Genomic DNA, 17704 nt, shown 5'->3' with positions numbered 1-17704 from the left:
AGTGGCAGTGGTGACAGAGAGTGGCAGTGATGAAGAAGAGTGTCCCAAACAGGCTGGACACGTAGAAACAACAAGTTCGCAAAACTTGCGACCCGACAGGTAAGTCCGCGTTTGCGAAATTGTACAAAACCCTCGCGAACTGGCAGAAACCCGCGCGAACACACAAAAAAATAATCCGCAATTTCGCGAGAATTCGCGGATTTTGCGGATTGCGAGTTTGCAAATCCGCAAAATTCGCGAACGCGAGATTCGCAAAATTCGCCCATGCTTATTTACCACCTAGCTGGTACTTTTTACAGTGTGGGACCACCAGTAGAGATTTGGTCCCTGAGCTTAATGCCCTAGAAGGCTGGTATTTCATGAGTTTCTCTACCAAATATCTGGGGCCTTTACCATTAAGAGATTTATGCATAATGCAGCAGATCTTGAACTGGATCCGCTTCCGCACTGGCAGCCAATACAATATCTGCAAGGGGGGAAAGGGAGGGAGTAAGTGATGGAGCAATGGAGACCAGCCGGGCTGCGGTGTTTTGGACCACTTGCAATTTGTTCAATGATGCTTCACTGGCTGAGATCAGCAGAGCATTGCAATAGTCTGGGCAACTTAGTACTAGTGTATGGATAAGGGTTTTCCGAGTGGACAAGGGGAGAAAGGGAAATACTCTTCGCAGAAGGCCTAGGGCATGGAAGCAGGCACTGATGGTGGTAGAAGCCTGTTCCTTCAAAGTTAATTTTTGGTCCAGGCGGACACCTAGATTTTTGACCACGGTCTTGAGCACTGGTGCGGATCCCAATGCTGTTGGCCACAAGCTCGGAGACCATCTCAAAGGAACATCACGGAACAGCAAAATTTCTGTTTTTTCCGCATTGAGCTCGAGAAAATTGTGCCTCATCCAGCTAGCAATGGCTTTCATACCTTCTGAGAAGATAGACTGAGCATTGGGGTTGTATATGTCGAAGGAGAGTGGGAGCTGAGTATCATCAGCATAGGATATAGGTATAAAACCTAGCTTACTAAGTAAACCTGCCAAAGGAGCAATATAAATGTTAAATAATGTGGGACTGAGACAAGATCCCTGGGGTACTCCTTTAGTCAGTTCAGTGGTCCCAGAGCAGAAGGGCCTAAATCAATGGTCTGAGTTCTATGTGAGAGAAAACTCAGCATCCATTGTAAGGCTGTTCCTTTAATACCAATTTCACTGAGTCTCCTGTGCAAGATCTGATGTGAGACAGTATCAAAAGACACTGATAGGTCAAGCACCAAAAAAAGAACTGCCTATCAGTTTTTAACCATAACAGGCCAACTTCAGAATCTTTTCTAGTTTTTCTGTTTCCGCAGTATGGTATGGTATGGTATTGTAACTTATAGAGCACACTATACTTAAGGTGTCAAAGCGCTAGCGGAGAGCTCCCAGTAACAAACAGAAAGAAAGGAACCCCATGACTAAGGAAGATGGATAGAGAAAAGCCAGGTTTTCAGCATTTTTTTTTAATGAAGCAAAAGAATTAGCTTCGGAGGTATAGGTAGGCAAGATATTCCACAGTATGGCAGCAGCCACCGAGATGGACTGACCTCCCCATCTGGCCTTGCAAATTCTGGGAACAAGCACATGCTTGCAAGAGGAAGATCTAAGAGTCCTACTTGCGGAATTAAGCTGGCAAGCACCTTTCTGATGCAAAACTAAACAAACCATGCAGAGAGACTTAAACATAATCCTTTTTTAAACTAGAAGCCAGTGAAGGGACCAAATCCCTTTTGTTACTGAAAGATGCCTCGGGATGTTCAAGATAAGCCAGGCAGCCACATTCTGAAAAACTTGCAGTTTGTTATCACAGGAAGTATTGATATTGAGGTACAGAGAGTTACAATAATCCAATTGCGGGGTGATAAGGGTGACAATGACTGATTGGCGCCAGTCCATTGGAATATAGGGAAAAATCTTTCTCAGAGTCCTTCTAATAGGAAAGCATGTACTCAAGGTACGACTGACCTGAGACACAAATCTCAAAATCTGTTTAAGTACTTTTTTGAGAAAACATTAACCGCCTTGGTCTATCACATTATATTCTGGTTTGAGAACACACATTGAGGGTATATAACCATAAAATCACATTAATAAACAAAAACGGAAAACACTTTTCCAGTTCCAGTTCTAAGAGTCACTGTGTCTATTGTTTGCTCAGGAGTACACAGTCCAGTTTCATCTTGTGCAATGTCTAAATACTGAAAAACCACGCAACCATTCTCCAAGACTTGTGGCGAATCTGACTGCTGGGAGTGAAGTGAATATTCTCTGCGCACTGATTGCAGAATAACAAAAAAGCTGACTTCTCTTGTCCAATTGTCAGGAAGCTACTACATTGTGGAAATACTATTTGGGAACCCAACCTAGGTAGCTGTCTTATCACTCAATTAGACGGCATTTTTTGCACATCCCATACCAGGAAAAAATGTGTTTCGAGAAACCAACACAAGTAATCACAATAATGTCCACGCATTCAAAGACATAAAACATGTTAAATATATACAAAAGAAATACACTTCTAGACAAATAGTACATTGCATTATGACATCCTGGTGAAAATGACTTTGTAACTTCAAAGACCAATGTTAAAAAAAAACAGAAAACATTAGCTTTTGCAGATTTTTTGAGTAATGTTTGACAATGTGGTGAGGCAAACCAAACAATGTGGCCTGTGATGCAGTTTAAGTTGACTATGAAGTACAGAAAAAGTTGGCCTTTGCATAAAAAGAGCACTATCAAATTACCATTACTTTACATATGCATTTAGCTCCAAGCAAACTAACCAATCTTAATCCTACAACACGTGTAGTGAGCGTTTAGTGAGCACAGTGACTGTGGGTAGCATACTTATTCACATGCCTTTCCTACTGCATGCTTGTAAGTATCCATTACAGACAGCATCCACATGAGAGCAGCCACCAATCTGTGGCTTTTGGGCCTACTGTACTGATGGGTTCTTCCTGATGGGCTACAGCTCATTGTCATGACCCCACCAATGTAGTGTTAACACTGAATGCAGAGCTTTTTTAATATCAACTACTCTTATACAGAGTGAACACAATTGGCTACCAGGTGAAAATAAGAGGTATACACATCTTCTTTCACTAATGGCAGCCATAGATGAATTATTTTTCCTTCGTTAATTTGATCACAAACATTGTGCAGACATTTTCTTGATAAGATACTTTGAGATGTGTGTATCTGTTGATGTCTTCATACAATATTTGTGGTCTTAAGTACTGTTCTGGTTCTCAGATCCATGCATCCATTCTCTACCTGGAAATGCTGTCATGTGATGCTGCTGAATCCATGCTGTCCATCCTCTGGCCTCCCATCTTTTCAGAATTCGGAAAACCTGAACCAGGGCCTGACTTCTCGTCGATCAAATCCAGCCCCGACTCCCTGGAGAGGTTCATCATGTGGTTCTGATAGTACATGTGGATGCTCTCACGGGTTGGTACATTGCCCTGGAAGGATTATGGCCAAGTTAAGCAAGGAAAGGTTAAGGGTTTACGTCATGCTCTTGTGACTGCCGCCTAGTAATATAACCGTAATATCTATCAACAGAGTGAAGTCACCCAGAAACTGAGTATGATGCCTTTGTAGCATTGTTCTAACCTTCTGATGAATGCCATAGAAGGCAAGTGTCATTATCTGCATTCACAGGCAGATGATTCTGGGATCTAATTTTGATGTAAGACAATTAGAGTTGATATTATGTTGTAAGTTTAGTTGCTCGGTACAGTTTCCTGGATATATTCCTTCAACCCTCCACAAGTACTGAAAATCTTGACATTTTTTGGCTAAAGGGATTAAACTTAGTGGATCATTAAGTCAATGCCTAAAACTATCATTATTGTATACAATTCAAGAAAAAGGATTAAAAATATTAAAGAAATGCTTCTAACTTTTTGTTAGTTTCTTTGCACTAACTAACATCGGTATACTTCGATGGGCTACCTTACAAAATAAACATAATAATGTGTATGTGTAATATAAATACTAATAATGGATATATAATAATACAATTTTAGTATAATGCAGCTAAAATGTCGTATTTTACCGTTCTCCAAAAACACAAGCATTTAAAATATAAAATCTGCCAGAAAACATCTTGTGCAATACTTTGGTATTTTATTTATTTATTTACATAGTTTTATGTAGAGCGGACTAGATCCCGAAGGATATCATAGCGCTTTACAGTTATAGGGAAAGATAACAATCAGATCATGAATCAAACATGGGTAGTAAAATAAAAATACACCCAAATAGTTCACGCATAACAATTTAATTATAAGTCCAGAGAGGACAAGGAGGGGGCTATTTGATGTGGCGTGGTGATATCAGAACTCCTAACGTTCTGATTCTTTTATGTGAAAAGTGATAAATTCTATTCATGCTTTTACATGTTCTGATATTTTACATACTGGTGTTTTGGCTCCTAACAAAATGATTTCTATAAGGAGGTTCACAATTAAAATATGATTAGAAGCCTAAAACAAAGCTTACTAATGGACCATCAATTCATTGGTCAGCTTTGTGTTGATCCAACTTGAAGCTGGATGGATGGATCTTAGGTAGTTTAAAGCATTAGAGAGATATGGATATCGAGGACTGTTCTGACAGGGTACACCTGGTTTGATGATATGCACACACTGGCACTTTGAAAAAGAGATATGCAAACTGAATGACAGAGGGGTTCAGTTTGACAAGGCCTGAGGCCCATTCCTAACAGTCTCCAACACTCATAGATCAGGTATTAGGTATGAGAGTTGTTAGAGTTAAGAGGGGTGTAGGCTTTTCTCTATATCCCAGGCATTCCAAGGTCAAGGGAAAATATGTGTGTTAGGGTACTAAACACTAGAGGTTTAATGTTTGGGGATTGTGTATACCTTTAATTTTATATTTTACACTTTAAGTTTATAGTGGGGTGCGGTGTGGCGGTGTTGCTATACATGTGAAAAACATGTTGGCCGAATGATGGGAATAACTGGTGAAACCAGTAGAGGTTACGGTTTTATATAATGAGGATATGTTTTATTTTTGCTTTGAAGTGAGATTGACGATCTAACTTGTACTGCTTTGTCCTGTATCTTGGTTACTCAGTAAAGATTTTGAACCAGAAGAAAAAGTATTAAAGAGAGCGATCATATGTCATAAAAATTGCTTTAGTAGTATAAGGCTCTACATAGCTGCCATTTACTAATTGGTTTTCATAACATACCAAAATAAATGAAATTGTTAATCTTTTATTCGGTTGGTATAGACGAAGCATGTACCTTCTTTATCTCTCTAGTTAACATACAGCGTTCGATTCTCAGCACAGTGGAGATATCTATATGCTCCCTCGAGATAGAATTGAGCCAAGATGTGAAGCTATCCAACGTTGCCAAAAAAAGAACCCATGTAAACTTCAGAATGTTAAATACTCTCTTGAGGACGTTATCTGTTGGGAGAAAAGATAGACAATGTTTTGAGAAATGTATGCACAATGTAGCTATTATATCCTATGATAATTAGAGTACAGTCACAGTCTTCATTAGGTGGTGAAAAAGATAAATCCAGTTTCATACGTTAGCCTTCTTAAGAAACCCAATTAGAGAGCCTAGATGTTTAGAACAGGATATTGTTATTCTTACAAACATTAAAAGGCATAATCAGGACTTGAGCAAAGAAAACAGAAGACCATGGGAGAGTAGAACTTCAAAAAGAGTAGAGTGGAACTGCTAGCAAGAAACTTGACATGGGCAGCCAGTGAAACGTAGGTATCACAAAACTAAAATATTCAAAAGTGAAAAGTTGAGTCATAATTTTCCTTTATCAGATTTGGTAAGAACACAGGTGGAATGTAGAACACTGAAGAGGGCAGCCTGGTAGGATAATGGGGGCACAAGTTACCATACAAGTTGAAATAGAAATGTGCCTAGCTCAATTAAGAGCCATGTGGCATAGTTCAAAAGATGTTAGCTCTGTGTCATTACAGTACAAGGTAATCCATATTAATACCAGAGTACTAGCTTTGAAGGAGTACAAGGAAATTAAGGTTTGCTAGCATATGACATTGTAAATAACAGTCAACTATTAGAGCAGTTAGCTATTAGAATCACACACCAGATTTCAAATTTCTTATTGTTACGTGACAGCTGGCAACACACTTGTTACACAACCTAGTGTTCCTAGTCTTCAGCGGAAAAAAATATGATGATGCAAAACATTTCCCATTTATATTCCCTTTATCAGAGGCCTCCTTCATCACTATTCCAAAGAGTCTCATTATTTGTCAATTTCCGATTCTTGTCTTTGGACCAGTTTACCACTTGTTATATTTTCCACCTCAACATTTATGTTATGGTACCAGTAATTTCATGTGACAGAATGTTATTCTTTAATATTTAAATATGCCCCTCGTACTCTTACAGAAAATCTACTGCATTGCCAGTCACATAGTTCAGCGGACTAAGGCATGCAATGTGGATATATGTGTGTGTAAACTCAAGGCCACAGGTTTACAAATTAACAGGTCCCCTGAATCCTTCATTCTTGTGAGGTCAATCATATGAGTACCATTGATTTGGGTAAACCTAGCAGCGTACTGGTAAAAGAACATACAAAGCAATCAATTAGGAATCTCTTCTAAGACAAATTTGCGTTCTCATTATCATCACAGTCAAGACACCTTTATACAAACATACATATTGTAGCTTTTTTATAAACCTTTCCTACCACTTGTCTAGGACTCAGTGTTTCGAATGATTTTATTGATCATTTAGTGATTTTGCTATGCTTCTATAAGATGTCACAGAGTATTTTCCCCCTAAAGTCGTTAAATTCAGGCACACGTTACAAATAATTTGTTGTGGCTTACAGTTCTGGTACGACTAGCTTATACCTGAATTCCAGGAATAAGATAAGAGTAAGCCAAGTGTAGTCCAGGCTTATTCCAATAATTCATTAGTAGGTCAGGTGTACTACAAGAGTAAGTCACAACCTACATGTGGCAAAATCTTTGTGAATTTGTTTGACAATGAATGAAAAAGGTGCGCATGAGAAAAATACACTAGATTCAGAAAGGGAAAAGTAAGCGCAAAGTACATGTCAAATGTGGTCTTCTCACTGCCAAACTTACATTAAGGAAAATTTGGCTGACCAAGGGGAGGGACCTTGGAGTGGCCAAGGGCATGCAATGAAAATACTGGTGCACGTCAATGAATGAGTTACCCAACAGAAGCAAAAGATACGCTCCTATTTTGCCTCGTACTAAGGACTTTTGTTTAATTTTGTATCAATTTACGATTGGCTATGTCCTACCCTCCATGGGAATTGCAAAAGGCTCTGTTGCCAAAAAGCACAAAGGCTAAAACACAAAACTGTGTTCCTTGTTTGTTTGTCATTTTTCTCCGAACCGTTGTACAATTGGCTTGAAGTGTTTTTTCTAACAGACATTTGTGCTTATTTTCCTTAGCACTACCTAGATACTAAGCATTCTGAGCACAAATAAAAGACACTTCTATGAGCCAAACCAAATAACTAACTTTAAGATACACACACAGTCAAGTTTAATTTGTTCCATATATATGTGACTAGCTGTAGTAAAAAGCAGTAAGTTTCCTGAGAATGACAGACCAGTAGCACTTACAAACATGCAGGTCACATCTTAAACACAGGCACAACTATAGAAACTAGAGCTGGTACAAAGGTTTTTGCTATTTAGACTGAACGTCTTTTGGCTGCCCCTTCATCTGATGATTAGGTCATATTTACTGCTAGTAACATGTGTACAGCATCTTCATGCTGGAGAAGCAGTTGACCTATGTTAGCCGTTCTGTAGCCCGGGATAGCACTGAGTCACTCCACCCTGGCCGACCGATGACCTCTGCTGCAGACCACGGGATACATTCCCCAAGGGTTCCCTGTGATCTGTAGTGCATCTGAAGTACAGATGTGCAGCCTTACCGTAGATCACCCATTCGCTGACGCCTCTTTTGAAAACTTTGTGAGATGAATCATGTGAAAATGTCAACACAAAGAGAAACAATTTCACTTCTGAGTGTGATTGCTGCTCTGGTTTGAATTTTGTTAACAACCTGCATTTTCTCCTCTCTGTTCCTTCAAAGCTTGGAGGCACCTCAAATTCATTTCTGGTACTTGCAGGACTGCTCTGCTGGGCGTCTGCTGATGACCCTTTCCAGACATGCTTCTCAAATGGGAGAAGAGGAGCCATTCTTAGATTCTCAGCATTTGATCCCCTTTTAGAGCAGGGCTAGGCTGGAGCTCGAGGTAGGAGGGATTTAGGGATTAAATGACAAAGACCGAAGTTGGGGATTGTGCAAAGGTGTAAAAGCTCCCAAGGAGATTACCCAGACTGCATTTGTACGTGAAAGGGGTTGGACACGCTACGGCTGGATCAGAGAAAGGATCCTGTGAGGTGCCCTCATGAAGAGATGACCTAAGGGAACTGGAAACAGGCGCTGGACTTGAAACTGGAAGGTCCCCCAAAGAGCTGTTATGTTTGTTAATAAGCTTTGCCAATGGTGGCAACTGTATGTTAAAATATGTTTGCAAACTTGAGCAATACACAGGAGCTGAGTCAGCAGAAGCCCTCAGGGGAGGGGGGAGGACAGATTTAAGGATGCAAACAAGTGGGGCTCAATAATAAACTTTTTAGGTATATATTCCCAAAGCATTGGCCGAATGGCATAGGTTCTACAGGCTAATCGGGAACGGCTCATCAAATATTGGAACACTTCAGCTCTGATGTAGTTTATAGGAGCATTATATCCCACCTCAGCACATCATGTATCACCCAAATTACAAAATAAATTGCGGAACAAATACAATGACTGACAGAACGAACCCAGCATTTCACCGTTCTGGAAAGCACTATTAACTACTATTTAGCTAGTAATTAAGTACTAAGTAACTACTTAGTAATCAACAAGTTAATCACTTATTAAGTACTAGGCAGTTCCTATTCTGCGTTCCACTGAAGTTAGGCGGAACTTCATAAAACATGATCACTGTTAATATGGTAGGTAGAAAGTGTGAAAGAAACTGAGACCCAAAATGTCAAACCCCTAAGATTGGTCACTTTTCATACATATGTATTAAACATGCGAGACCCCTAGACCTGCAGGTTCATTCATCGAGTATGACCAGGATAATTTATTGTGAGTCCCCTAACGTCACTTCTGACACCTACTGGCAACAAGGACACGACCAAGAAAGAAGCAGTGAAAGTAAAACAGAGATTTTTAGGCACTAAAGCAAAGAGAGAGGGAATATATGGAGATAGTGTGACACAGAGACAGAAGCAGAGGGTGAAAAAGTGAGAGTGAAGTGCTTTCTGTCACCTTCTTTCAGCTTTGTATCAGGGCCAATAACAGCTCTTAGTGTCAGCCACTATAGGAGTCCACACTGTCAGGGATCAGACGTGGCAATTAGGTTGCATGCGAATTCCCACACCATACTCCGTTCTCCTGTAAACAATGTGCAGGAGTTCAACTAAGCAGGGTTAACCCCTTAAGAGCTGCCGTCGGCCAACGGCCGACGGCAACGCTACCTCCCCAGTGCTGCGAACGACCGTTGGCCGTCGGGCCAGCGCTCGTTATTCGAACGTTCAGCACTGGGTGCTGAACGTTCGACGCAGCTAAGGTGTTAAAGCTAGTAGTGTTAGTGCCACCAGGCACCCAGGTGTGAAGAGCCCCCTGCACCTCAATTACAACTGTATTTCCTGTGGTGGATACTCCGCTAAAGGTGGAGGAGATTTGCCCCACTATGCAAAAAGGACAAATAAAATGACAATAAGGTATTGTTATTGTCATTTTATTTTTCCGATTGCATGCAGTCAATGGCCTGTATGGGGCAGGGCACAGCTGGCCAGAGCTGGGGAAAAGTGGTTTTCACTCCCAAAGTGGGCATGAACCTTTTGGGCCAGCCAAACAGTTTATGCGCACTTTGCATGTTCCGCACCAGGCTGCGTTACACAGCCTGGTGAGGACCATGCACGGGCTCCCTGTTTCAGTCTGATTGCTGATCCACGGCGCTCAGACCAATCACAATGTTGCATTGCAGCTTTGTGATTGGCTATGGGGAGCATGTGTGCAGGGTGCTTCCTGCTGCCAGCCAGACTGTAGAAAGGAACAAGGAAGAAGACGCAGGGGAGGTGGCAGCCAGCTAAGATAAATGTGTTTTTTTGTTTTATAATTAAAACCCCGACACTCTCCCCCTTCCCTCCACCCTCGTCCGGTAGCAGCCACTACTGTGTATTTCACTGCCAACACGGAGATAGGCTGGGACATTTTCTTTGCATTAGGTCCCATAACGCTCTTGTTATGTTACTGCGACTGTGGGCAATCACAGTTAGACTGGAAATCTACAATCCTTCTAGATTGCTTGGGATTTTGTGAGCTCCTCAAAAAGTAAATCTATGCAAAACATGTCATTTTACTTATTCAGTTTTGTGGGATTATTGCGGACTGAGAATAAAGTGAAAATTTGCGCTCAGCTCCAGTGTTTTTTAGCCCTACGCTAGAGGTTTGTGGACAGCTCGAAAACAGAAACATCAGATTGCATCAGATGTTAGCTTCACATTTCTTGAAGTACGTGGGAAAATACTTTCCGCTCAGAGCCAGTGGGCAGTTTAAAACGACCCCCAAAGGGACTTCAAAAGTCTAAATTCTTTTTTATGTGTGGCGTTATCCAAGACCTTTTGTTTTTACAAAAATATGTATAATATGCTTACATATAGGGGCTTTCAGCCTCCCCTCTCCATCCATTGGTCTGTTGTTGTGCCAGTCACATTTTGCTTTCGCCCACTACTGCATATAGCACGGGGCAATGGGTCAGCCTACTTAAGCCAGTGGTTAACTTCAGTTTGGGCAACTGCAATTTGCTGTTATAGAAGGAGCGCATCCACACACAAGCTAATTCCCTTCAGTGCTAGTGTTTTTATTTGTTTGTTGGAGGCCTCAGAGGGAGTTCAGATCCCAAGTAACATAAAAAAAATTTGTTTGGTGTTTTTACCTAACTATACCGTTATTTTAACCTTTGATTTTTTTCAGTATATATGTGTGTGTGTGTGTGTGTGTGTGTATATATATATATATATATATACATATATCGTTTTTTCATGCATACACACACATATATGTATATGTCATTGTTCACTGAAAAAAACAAGGGTTATGTTATAGTTACGTGAAACTATTAGTTAAAACATGCCATTGAAACTGAAAAATAACACTGAAATTCACCAGTTATGATTATCTGAGCTAACGATAACTTGTGCCCCGCCATGCACTGCTCATTACTTCTAATGTTATATCACTCAATCAATCAATCAATCAATCAATCAATCAGAGCATTTATATAGCGCACTACTCACCCAGAGGGTCTCAAGGCGCTAGGGGAGGGGGGTCCGCTGCTGCTCGAACAGCCAGGTCGTGAGCTGCTTCCTGAAGGCGAGGTGGTCCTGGGTCAGGCAGAGGTGGGTCGGGAGGGAGTTCCAAGTCTTGGGGGCGAGGTAGGAGAAGGACCGTCCCCCTGTGGTGGCTCTTCGGATTCGGGGGACGGCGGCGAGGGCGTGGGCGGTCGATCGAAGCTGGCGTTTGGGAGCGTAGAAGTTGAGGCGGCTGTTGAGGTATCCTGGTCCTTGGTTGTGTAGGGCTTTGTGAGCATGGGTGAGGAGACGGAAGGTGATTCTCTTGTTGAACGGGAGCCAGTGCAGGTCTCTTAGGTGTTCGGAGATGTGGCTGCGACGGGGGATGTCCAGGATGAGTCGTGCTGAGGCGTTCTGGATCCGCTGAAGTCTCTTCTGGAGCTTGGCGGTGGTTCCTGCGTAGAGGGAGTTGCCGTAGTCCAGACGGCTGGTGACGAGGGCCTGGGTGATCGTCTTCCTGGTCTCGGTGGGGATCCACCAGAAGATCTTGCGTAGCATGCGCAGGATGTTGAAGCACGACGAGGAGACGGCGTTGACTTGTCTGGTCATGGAGAGGGAGGAGTCCAGAATGAAGCTTAGGTTGCGTGCGTGGTCTGTTGGTTTGGGTGCGCTGTCTAGGGCGTGGGGCCAACAGGAGTCGTCCCAGGCGGAGGGTGAGGATCCCAGGATGAGGACTTCCGTCTTGTCCGAGTTCAGATTCAGGCGACTGTTCTTCATCCATTCGGCTACCTCTTTCATCCCTTCGTGGAGGTTGGCTCTGGCGGTGGCGGGGTCGTTGGTGAGGGAGAGGATCAGCTGGGTGTCGTCGGCGTAGGAGATGATGTTGAGGTTGTGCTGGTGTGCGATGGCTGCGAGGGGGCTCATGTAGACGTTGAAGAGTGTTGGGCTGAGCGAGGAGCCTTGAGGAACGCCGCAGATGACTTCGGTGGCCTCCGATCTGAACGGGGGGAGGCGGACCCTCTGTGTTCTTCCGGCGAGGAAGGAGATGATCCACTCCAGTGCCTTTTCCTTGATTCCGACGTTGCTGAGGCGCTGTACTAGGGTACGGTGGCAGACAGTGTTGAAGGCCGCGGAGAGTTCTAGGAGGATGAGGGCCGCTGTTTCTCCGTTGTCGAGCAGGGCTCGGATGTCATCGGTGGCTGCGATCAGGGCGGTCTCGGTACTGTGGTTGGCCCGGAAGCCAGACTGCGAGAGGTCTAGGGATCCGTTCGTCTCGAGGAAGGCGGCCAGCTGCTTGTTGACGGTCTTCTCGATGACTTTTGCAGGGAACGGGAGTAGCGAGATGGGGCGGTAGTTCTTGAGGTCGGTGGGGTCGGCTGATGGCTTCTTTAGTAGAGCGCTGAGTTTGGCGTGCTTCCAGCTCTCCTTGTTGAAGACGTGGTGAGGGCATGGGTCGGTCGGAGATCCGGAGTGGATGGAGTTCATTGTGCGGACAGTGTCTTCGGTGCTGATCTGGGTCCAGGCGCGGAGGGTGGTGGTGGGGGGTGCTGGTTCGGTCGTGGCGTGCGTCGGTTGGGGGCTGAAGCTGTTGTGTATGTCCGCGATCTTGTCGTGGTGTGGAATTTTAGTTTGCGAACTGAACATCATCTGCGCCATCTTGCCCATTCCTCAGACTCACGTACGAATATGCACGACAGCCATTTTAGGTACCATGGTCTCCCTGTTCGCGATCGATCGTTAGCGCACTCCCCTGACCCTGCAAGCATCCCCCACGCACCCTGGCTGCCCCCGCTCTCACATGCACAAGTCATAAACCCTCTCCTTCCGCGTGACTCTGTCCCTGGGAGTCACACCCCGCACCTGACCAACACCTCCTTTCCTTCCATGAATACCCCTCTTTTGATAAACCCTTCCTCTACGCTCGATTGTCCACACCGACCCATCCTTTCATGAATATCTCTCCTTTGATGACCCCTTCCTCTGAGCCCGATTGTCTGCACGGATCCCAGGCCATCACCTAGCCGGAGGATACAGTTTATTGCCCCCTACTATATGAGGTCGCCCCTCTTCAAAGGAGCTACTATTGATCATGGCCTCCCCACCCCCTGAGATCCGATCAGGCGCACACATTCTAAGGAATCGGCGGAACACCCAGCTGCGTGATAGCCCCCTCCTATTGTATGTGGGGTGAGGACCTCTACTGTAGCCACGTGTTGGAATGGGCCGGAAACGTGGGGGGTTCCGGGGATGTCTTTTTCCTTACTTCACAATGTCTTTATTGTAATAAAGAGTGGTCACATGCCATAAAACCAGTGTATAAGAGGCCAGGCCTCAGAGAGGCTGTTAGAGCACCTCGAAACGATACCTTGTTGTCCGATCTGATGTGTTCTGCTCCGTCGGAATAAAACTTGTTTCCTGTCTTCCTGCCTCCAGCGCCTGCCTCTTTGTTTGATAACCCTTGTATGGTATTAGAGGCGTTTAACGCCGGGCAAAATACTTGAGAGACATCGACTCAACCGCCTGACCATTTTTACTTTCAACAATTGGCGTCCCAAACGTGGGGCCCATCAGCGACACGTGGATCCAGTGGGAGAGGTCCCGACGACAGAGTGAACGACTGAAACGATCGGAAGTGCACCTGCCCGATAGACCCTCGTCTGGCAGCCGGTCATCCGAACTTCACTGATTCCGAGCAGACCTTTCTCGAGTGATCTACGGTCCTGACTGGGAACCATCAGGAGTGCCGCAGTAACAACAGAAAATAGAGGACGATCGGGCGCTGGAAACGGAAGACGAGAAACTGTCCATGCGGTCCGGGTAAGGTTGTGAAACACGACGAATTACGAATTGATTGATTGTTTGCCTAATTGAAATACTAGTATTTTGTTTCGTCGCTCTTTGAGATATTCGCTACCTACAAACGGGGAGGAATAGAAATATTCTGTCTCCCTTTGCAGATAGTGAAGGGTAGGTAACGCAGACCTTTGTCCCCCGTTGTAACCCGTCGTGCCTATCTCTTCTTCCCACTGATTGATTGTTGGACTCATGGGTTCTCTGGTTCGTTAGATTCGATACCTGAGATACCCGGTTGCTCCTTGAGACATTCGCTGACTACAAACGGGGAGGAATAGAAATATTCGGTCTCCCTTTGCAGACAGTGAAGGGTAGGTAACGCGGACTTTTGTCCCCCGTTGTAACCCGTCGTGCCTATTTTTCTCCCCACTGATTGATTGCCGAACATAGATTGTTTGCAGTATAGTGCTTTTGAGATATTCTCTGCTTGCAAATAACGGAGAACAGAAATATTCTGTCTAGTCTTTGCGAGCAGTGAAGGATAGGTATTGCGGACCTTTGTCCTCCGTTGTAATCTGTCATGCCTGTCTTCTCCCCACTGATTGGTAGTTGGTACAGCCCGGACCGCTTATTAGAGATGAACCATCCAGCTCCATTGGAGGGCACCCCTAATAAGGACATGTTCACTAAGCATGGACTAGTCGCTGTAGCTTATAGTAAGTTATGGCATAAATATACAAAGAAGGACCCCGAAAGTCAGTGGCCACTGATAGGTTCCTTTGATGATCATAAAATAAAAACGTTAGAAGCAGCCCTTCGGAAAAATAAGGCAACGCCCACCATGCTCGATAGTATCGGCATGTGGCGCAAAGAAGCAGAACAACGAAAGAAAAGAGAAGAAGCAAAAATAGGGAAAGAGTTACGAAAGGCAGCCCACCTGGCCGCTAAGAAACTAGAAGAAGAAATAAAAGGGAGAGAGGAAGCTAGACAAAAGCAAGAATCAGGGTCGGCAGGCCAATGCCCTGTTAGGACCCCCTCTACGCTCTACCCTGAGCTGCCCTCCAAACAACGGGCAAACGACGAGTTACTGCTAGGTCCTCCGATTATCTACATGCCCCCTCCATATGCCCCCTGCCAGCCTCTAGTACAGCACCTGCCAGTTCTGAGTGCGGGCGAGAGTGACCTTAGCGCTAGTGCCCCGGCTCTCGCGGCCTCCGCACCGGCCGCATTAGTAACAACATCAGATGAACTCGAGACTAGCAAGCAGCCACCAGCCAGACCAAATAGGTTGAGCAAAGATGAGCGGGATGGGATTGACAAGATAACAAAGACACTGGTAGAACGGAAGGAGAGCGAAGAATATACAATGGATATGCACAATTCACTTGCCGGTAGCCACAGGCGGCATTTCATTTTACGATTCAGCTACCACACCCTGAACGCATATGAGGATAGGTATCAGAATAAGGGTCCTGCTAAACTGACAGCTTTATATAGAAAGGTCGATGTTGGAGATGGGACTGAGCACAATGCGACGGACCTCTTCATGCAAACGCTTGAAGTCTTCCGCCACCTCACGGAACAGAAACCAGAGGTTAAGATTACAGTCCCTGAAACGGCTGGGTCCTCATCAGAAGTAGCCAACACTATGATGCCTATCAGAGAAGCCGCCCCCTACTGGGTTCCCCCAAGAGGTCAGGGAACAAACGACGATATCAACCACGCAGATGCAAAAGGGAGGGTTGTGTACAATTGGGTTTATCAACCATGGGATCGACAAGATATTTTAACTTTTCGGCAAACCCTGCCTGATTTAAGAAAGAACCCGACAGCATTTTATACCGAATTAGGCACAGCCTTGGGTTCAACGATAATGACTCTAGCGGACATTGACTTGTTTTTCGGATTATGTCTGCCGGCGGATGTGTGGAAGCAAATCCGGAAAACCGACCACACAGATCTGTTCGGCCATACCTGGAATCAACTCAGTGAGCTAGATAGACGGCGAGAACCCGGAAAGAAACCAGTAAAAGACATACTGGAACTCCCGGACAAAATAGTTCAGAAGCTAAAGACATTGATCCCAGAGAAAAAGGTAGATTGGTCGATAGTCACAGCTTGCCGTCAGAAACCCCAGGAAGACGTATCAGAATACTTCTCCCGATTTGAGACGGTGTTCTCCGACTACAGTGGCCAGGACATGACCACCGCAACCGGACAACACCTATTCGTGCAAAACTATGTAAAGGGTCTATCGCAAGAGGTCTCCCAAAAGTTACAAACGAGCGAGAGTAGTTGGGGGGCCTCCAAACCCACAGTTATCCTTCAAATGGCTCAGTACTACGAACACCAAAAGAATGAGAATGATCGGGCAACCGAGAGAAAGAAGAAAGATTTGAAGGAAAGGGTGATGATAGCCCAGATACAAGGGGTGGCGGTCGGGAAAGAACCCCACAGGGGGGGCTACCAATCAACCACCCCTAGAAATCCACCCCCAAAGGACCGCACACCCACTCCCTACTCTGGACGTAGGGACATAGAGGATAATCAGTGTGCATTTTGCAAAGGATTCGGGCATAGGAAGTCTCAATGTCCGGTTCTTCTGGAACTAATTAAAAATAAAGAGACGAGGGATATGACGAATGGCCCCAGGACTAGAGGGCAGGGGCGAGGGTACACAAATGACACCAACAGCGACAGACCAGGAAGATCGAACACGTTTGACCGTCCCCGACAGAACCAGTACCAACTATCTGACAGTGAGAACGCCCCCGACTTTGCATAGGACTGCCAGGGGCAAGGGAGGGATCCAGTCGAGCTCTGTGTTGACCAGCAAGGTCCTTACGTCACCACTAAGGTCCTGGGTACAAAGTCTCCATTCTTGGTAGACACTGGGGCGACACGTAGTGTGTTATCAAAACGACTGATTCCAAGGGCACCCTTGTCTGGCTCACACATTACATCGATAGGTTTCGATGGAACGCCCTCCACTAATCCCCTGTCTGTACCTATCCCCTTCGACCTAGGAAACAACCCAACTGACACAACATTTCTGCTCTCCTCCAACTCCCCTGACGCCATTATGGGTATTGATTTACTAAAACATTTCCGAGCTACCATTAGGTGTTCCCCAGATGGAGTCCGAGTCATCCTGTACGACAACCCGAATATGTCCAGATCCTGCCCCGCACGACATATGTACTTTATAACTGATGCTGACCTGTCCTTGCTCGACACCCTGCCCCCGTACCTATGGGCCAAAAACGACTCTGATGTAGGACGAATGATGATTGACCCTGTGCACATAACTGTTCGACAAGACGCAACGCTCCCGAAACTCCCACAGTACCGGATATCACCCGAAGGCGAGAAGGCATTGGTAGCGATTATTCAGTCCCTGGTAGATGCAGGAGTGGTAGAGGAAGTGGTTAGCAATGTCTGTAACAGCCCTATCCTACCCATTGTTAAGAAGCAAGGTGAGGGAGATGAGAAAGCGTACCGCTTCATC

The 17704-nt window shown here is 44.8% G+C and overlaps 1 protein-coding gene across 1 annotated transcript in view; it reads right to left on the bottom strand.

Moving 5' to 3' along the window:
- Positions 1–17704, bottom strand: part of PIEZO2 (piezo type mechanosensitive ion channel component 2) — a 1150823-nt gene that overhangs the window by 187301 nt on the left and 945818 nt on the right. Inside the window, exons 36-37 of the mRNA XM_086964934.1 lie at positions 5306–5472; positions 3303–3493 (exon numbers count right to left, since the gene is read on the bottom strand). Of these exons, the coding sequence (XP_086821060.1) occupies positions 3303–3493; positions 5306–5472 (358 nt within the window). The remainder of the gene's footprint in view (positions 1–3302; positions 3494–5305; positions 5473–17704) is intronic.

Source organism: Lissotriton vulgaris, chromosome 4_1 (genome assembly GCF_964263255.1).
Source record: "Lissotriton vulgaris chromosome 4_1, aLisVul1.2, whole genome shotgun sequence".
Classification (NCBI taxonomy): Eukaryota; Metazoa; Chordata; class Amphibia; order Caudata; family Salamandridae; genus Lissotriton; species Lissotriton vulgaris.
This window is presented reverse-complemented; position numbering and strand designations above follow the sequence as displayed.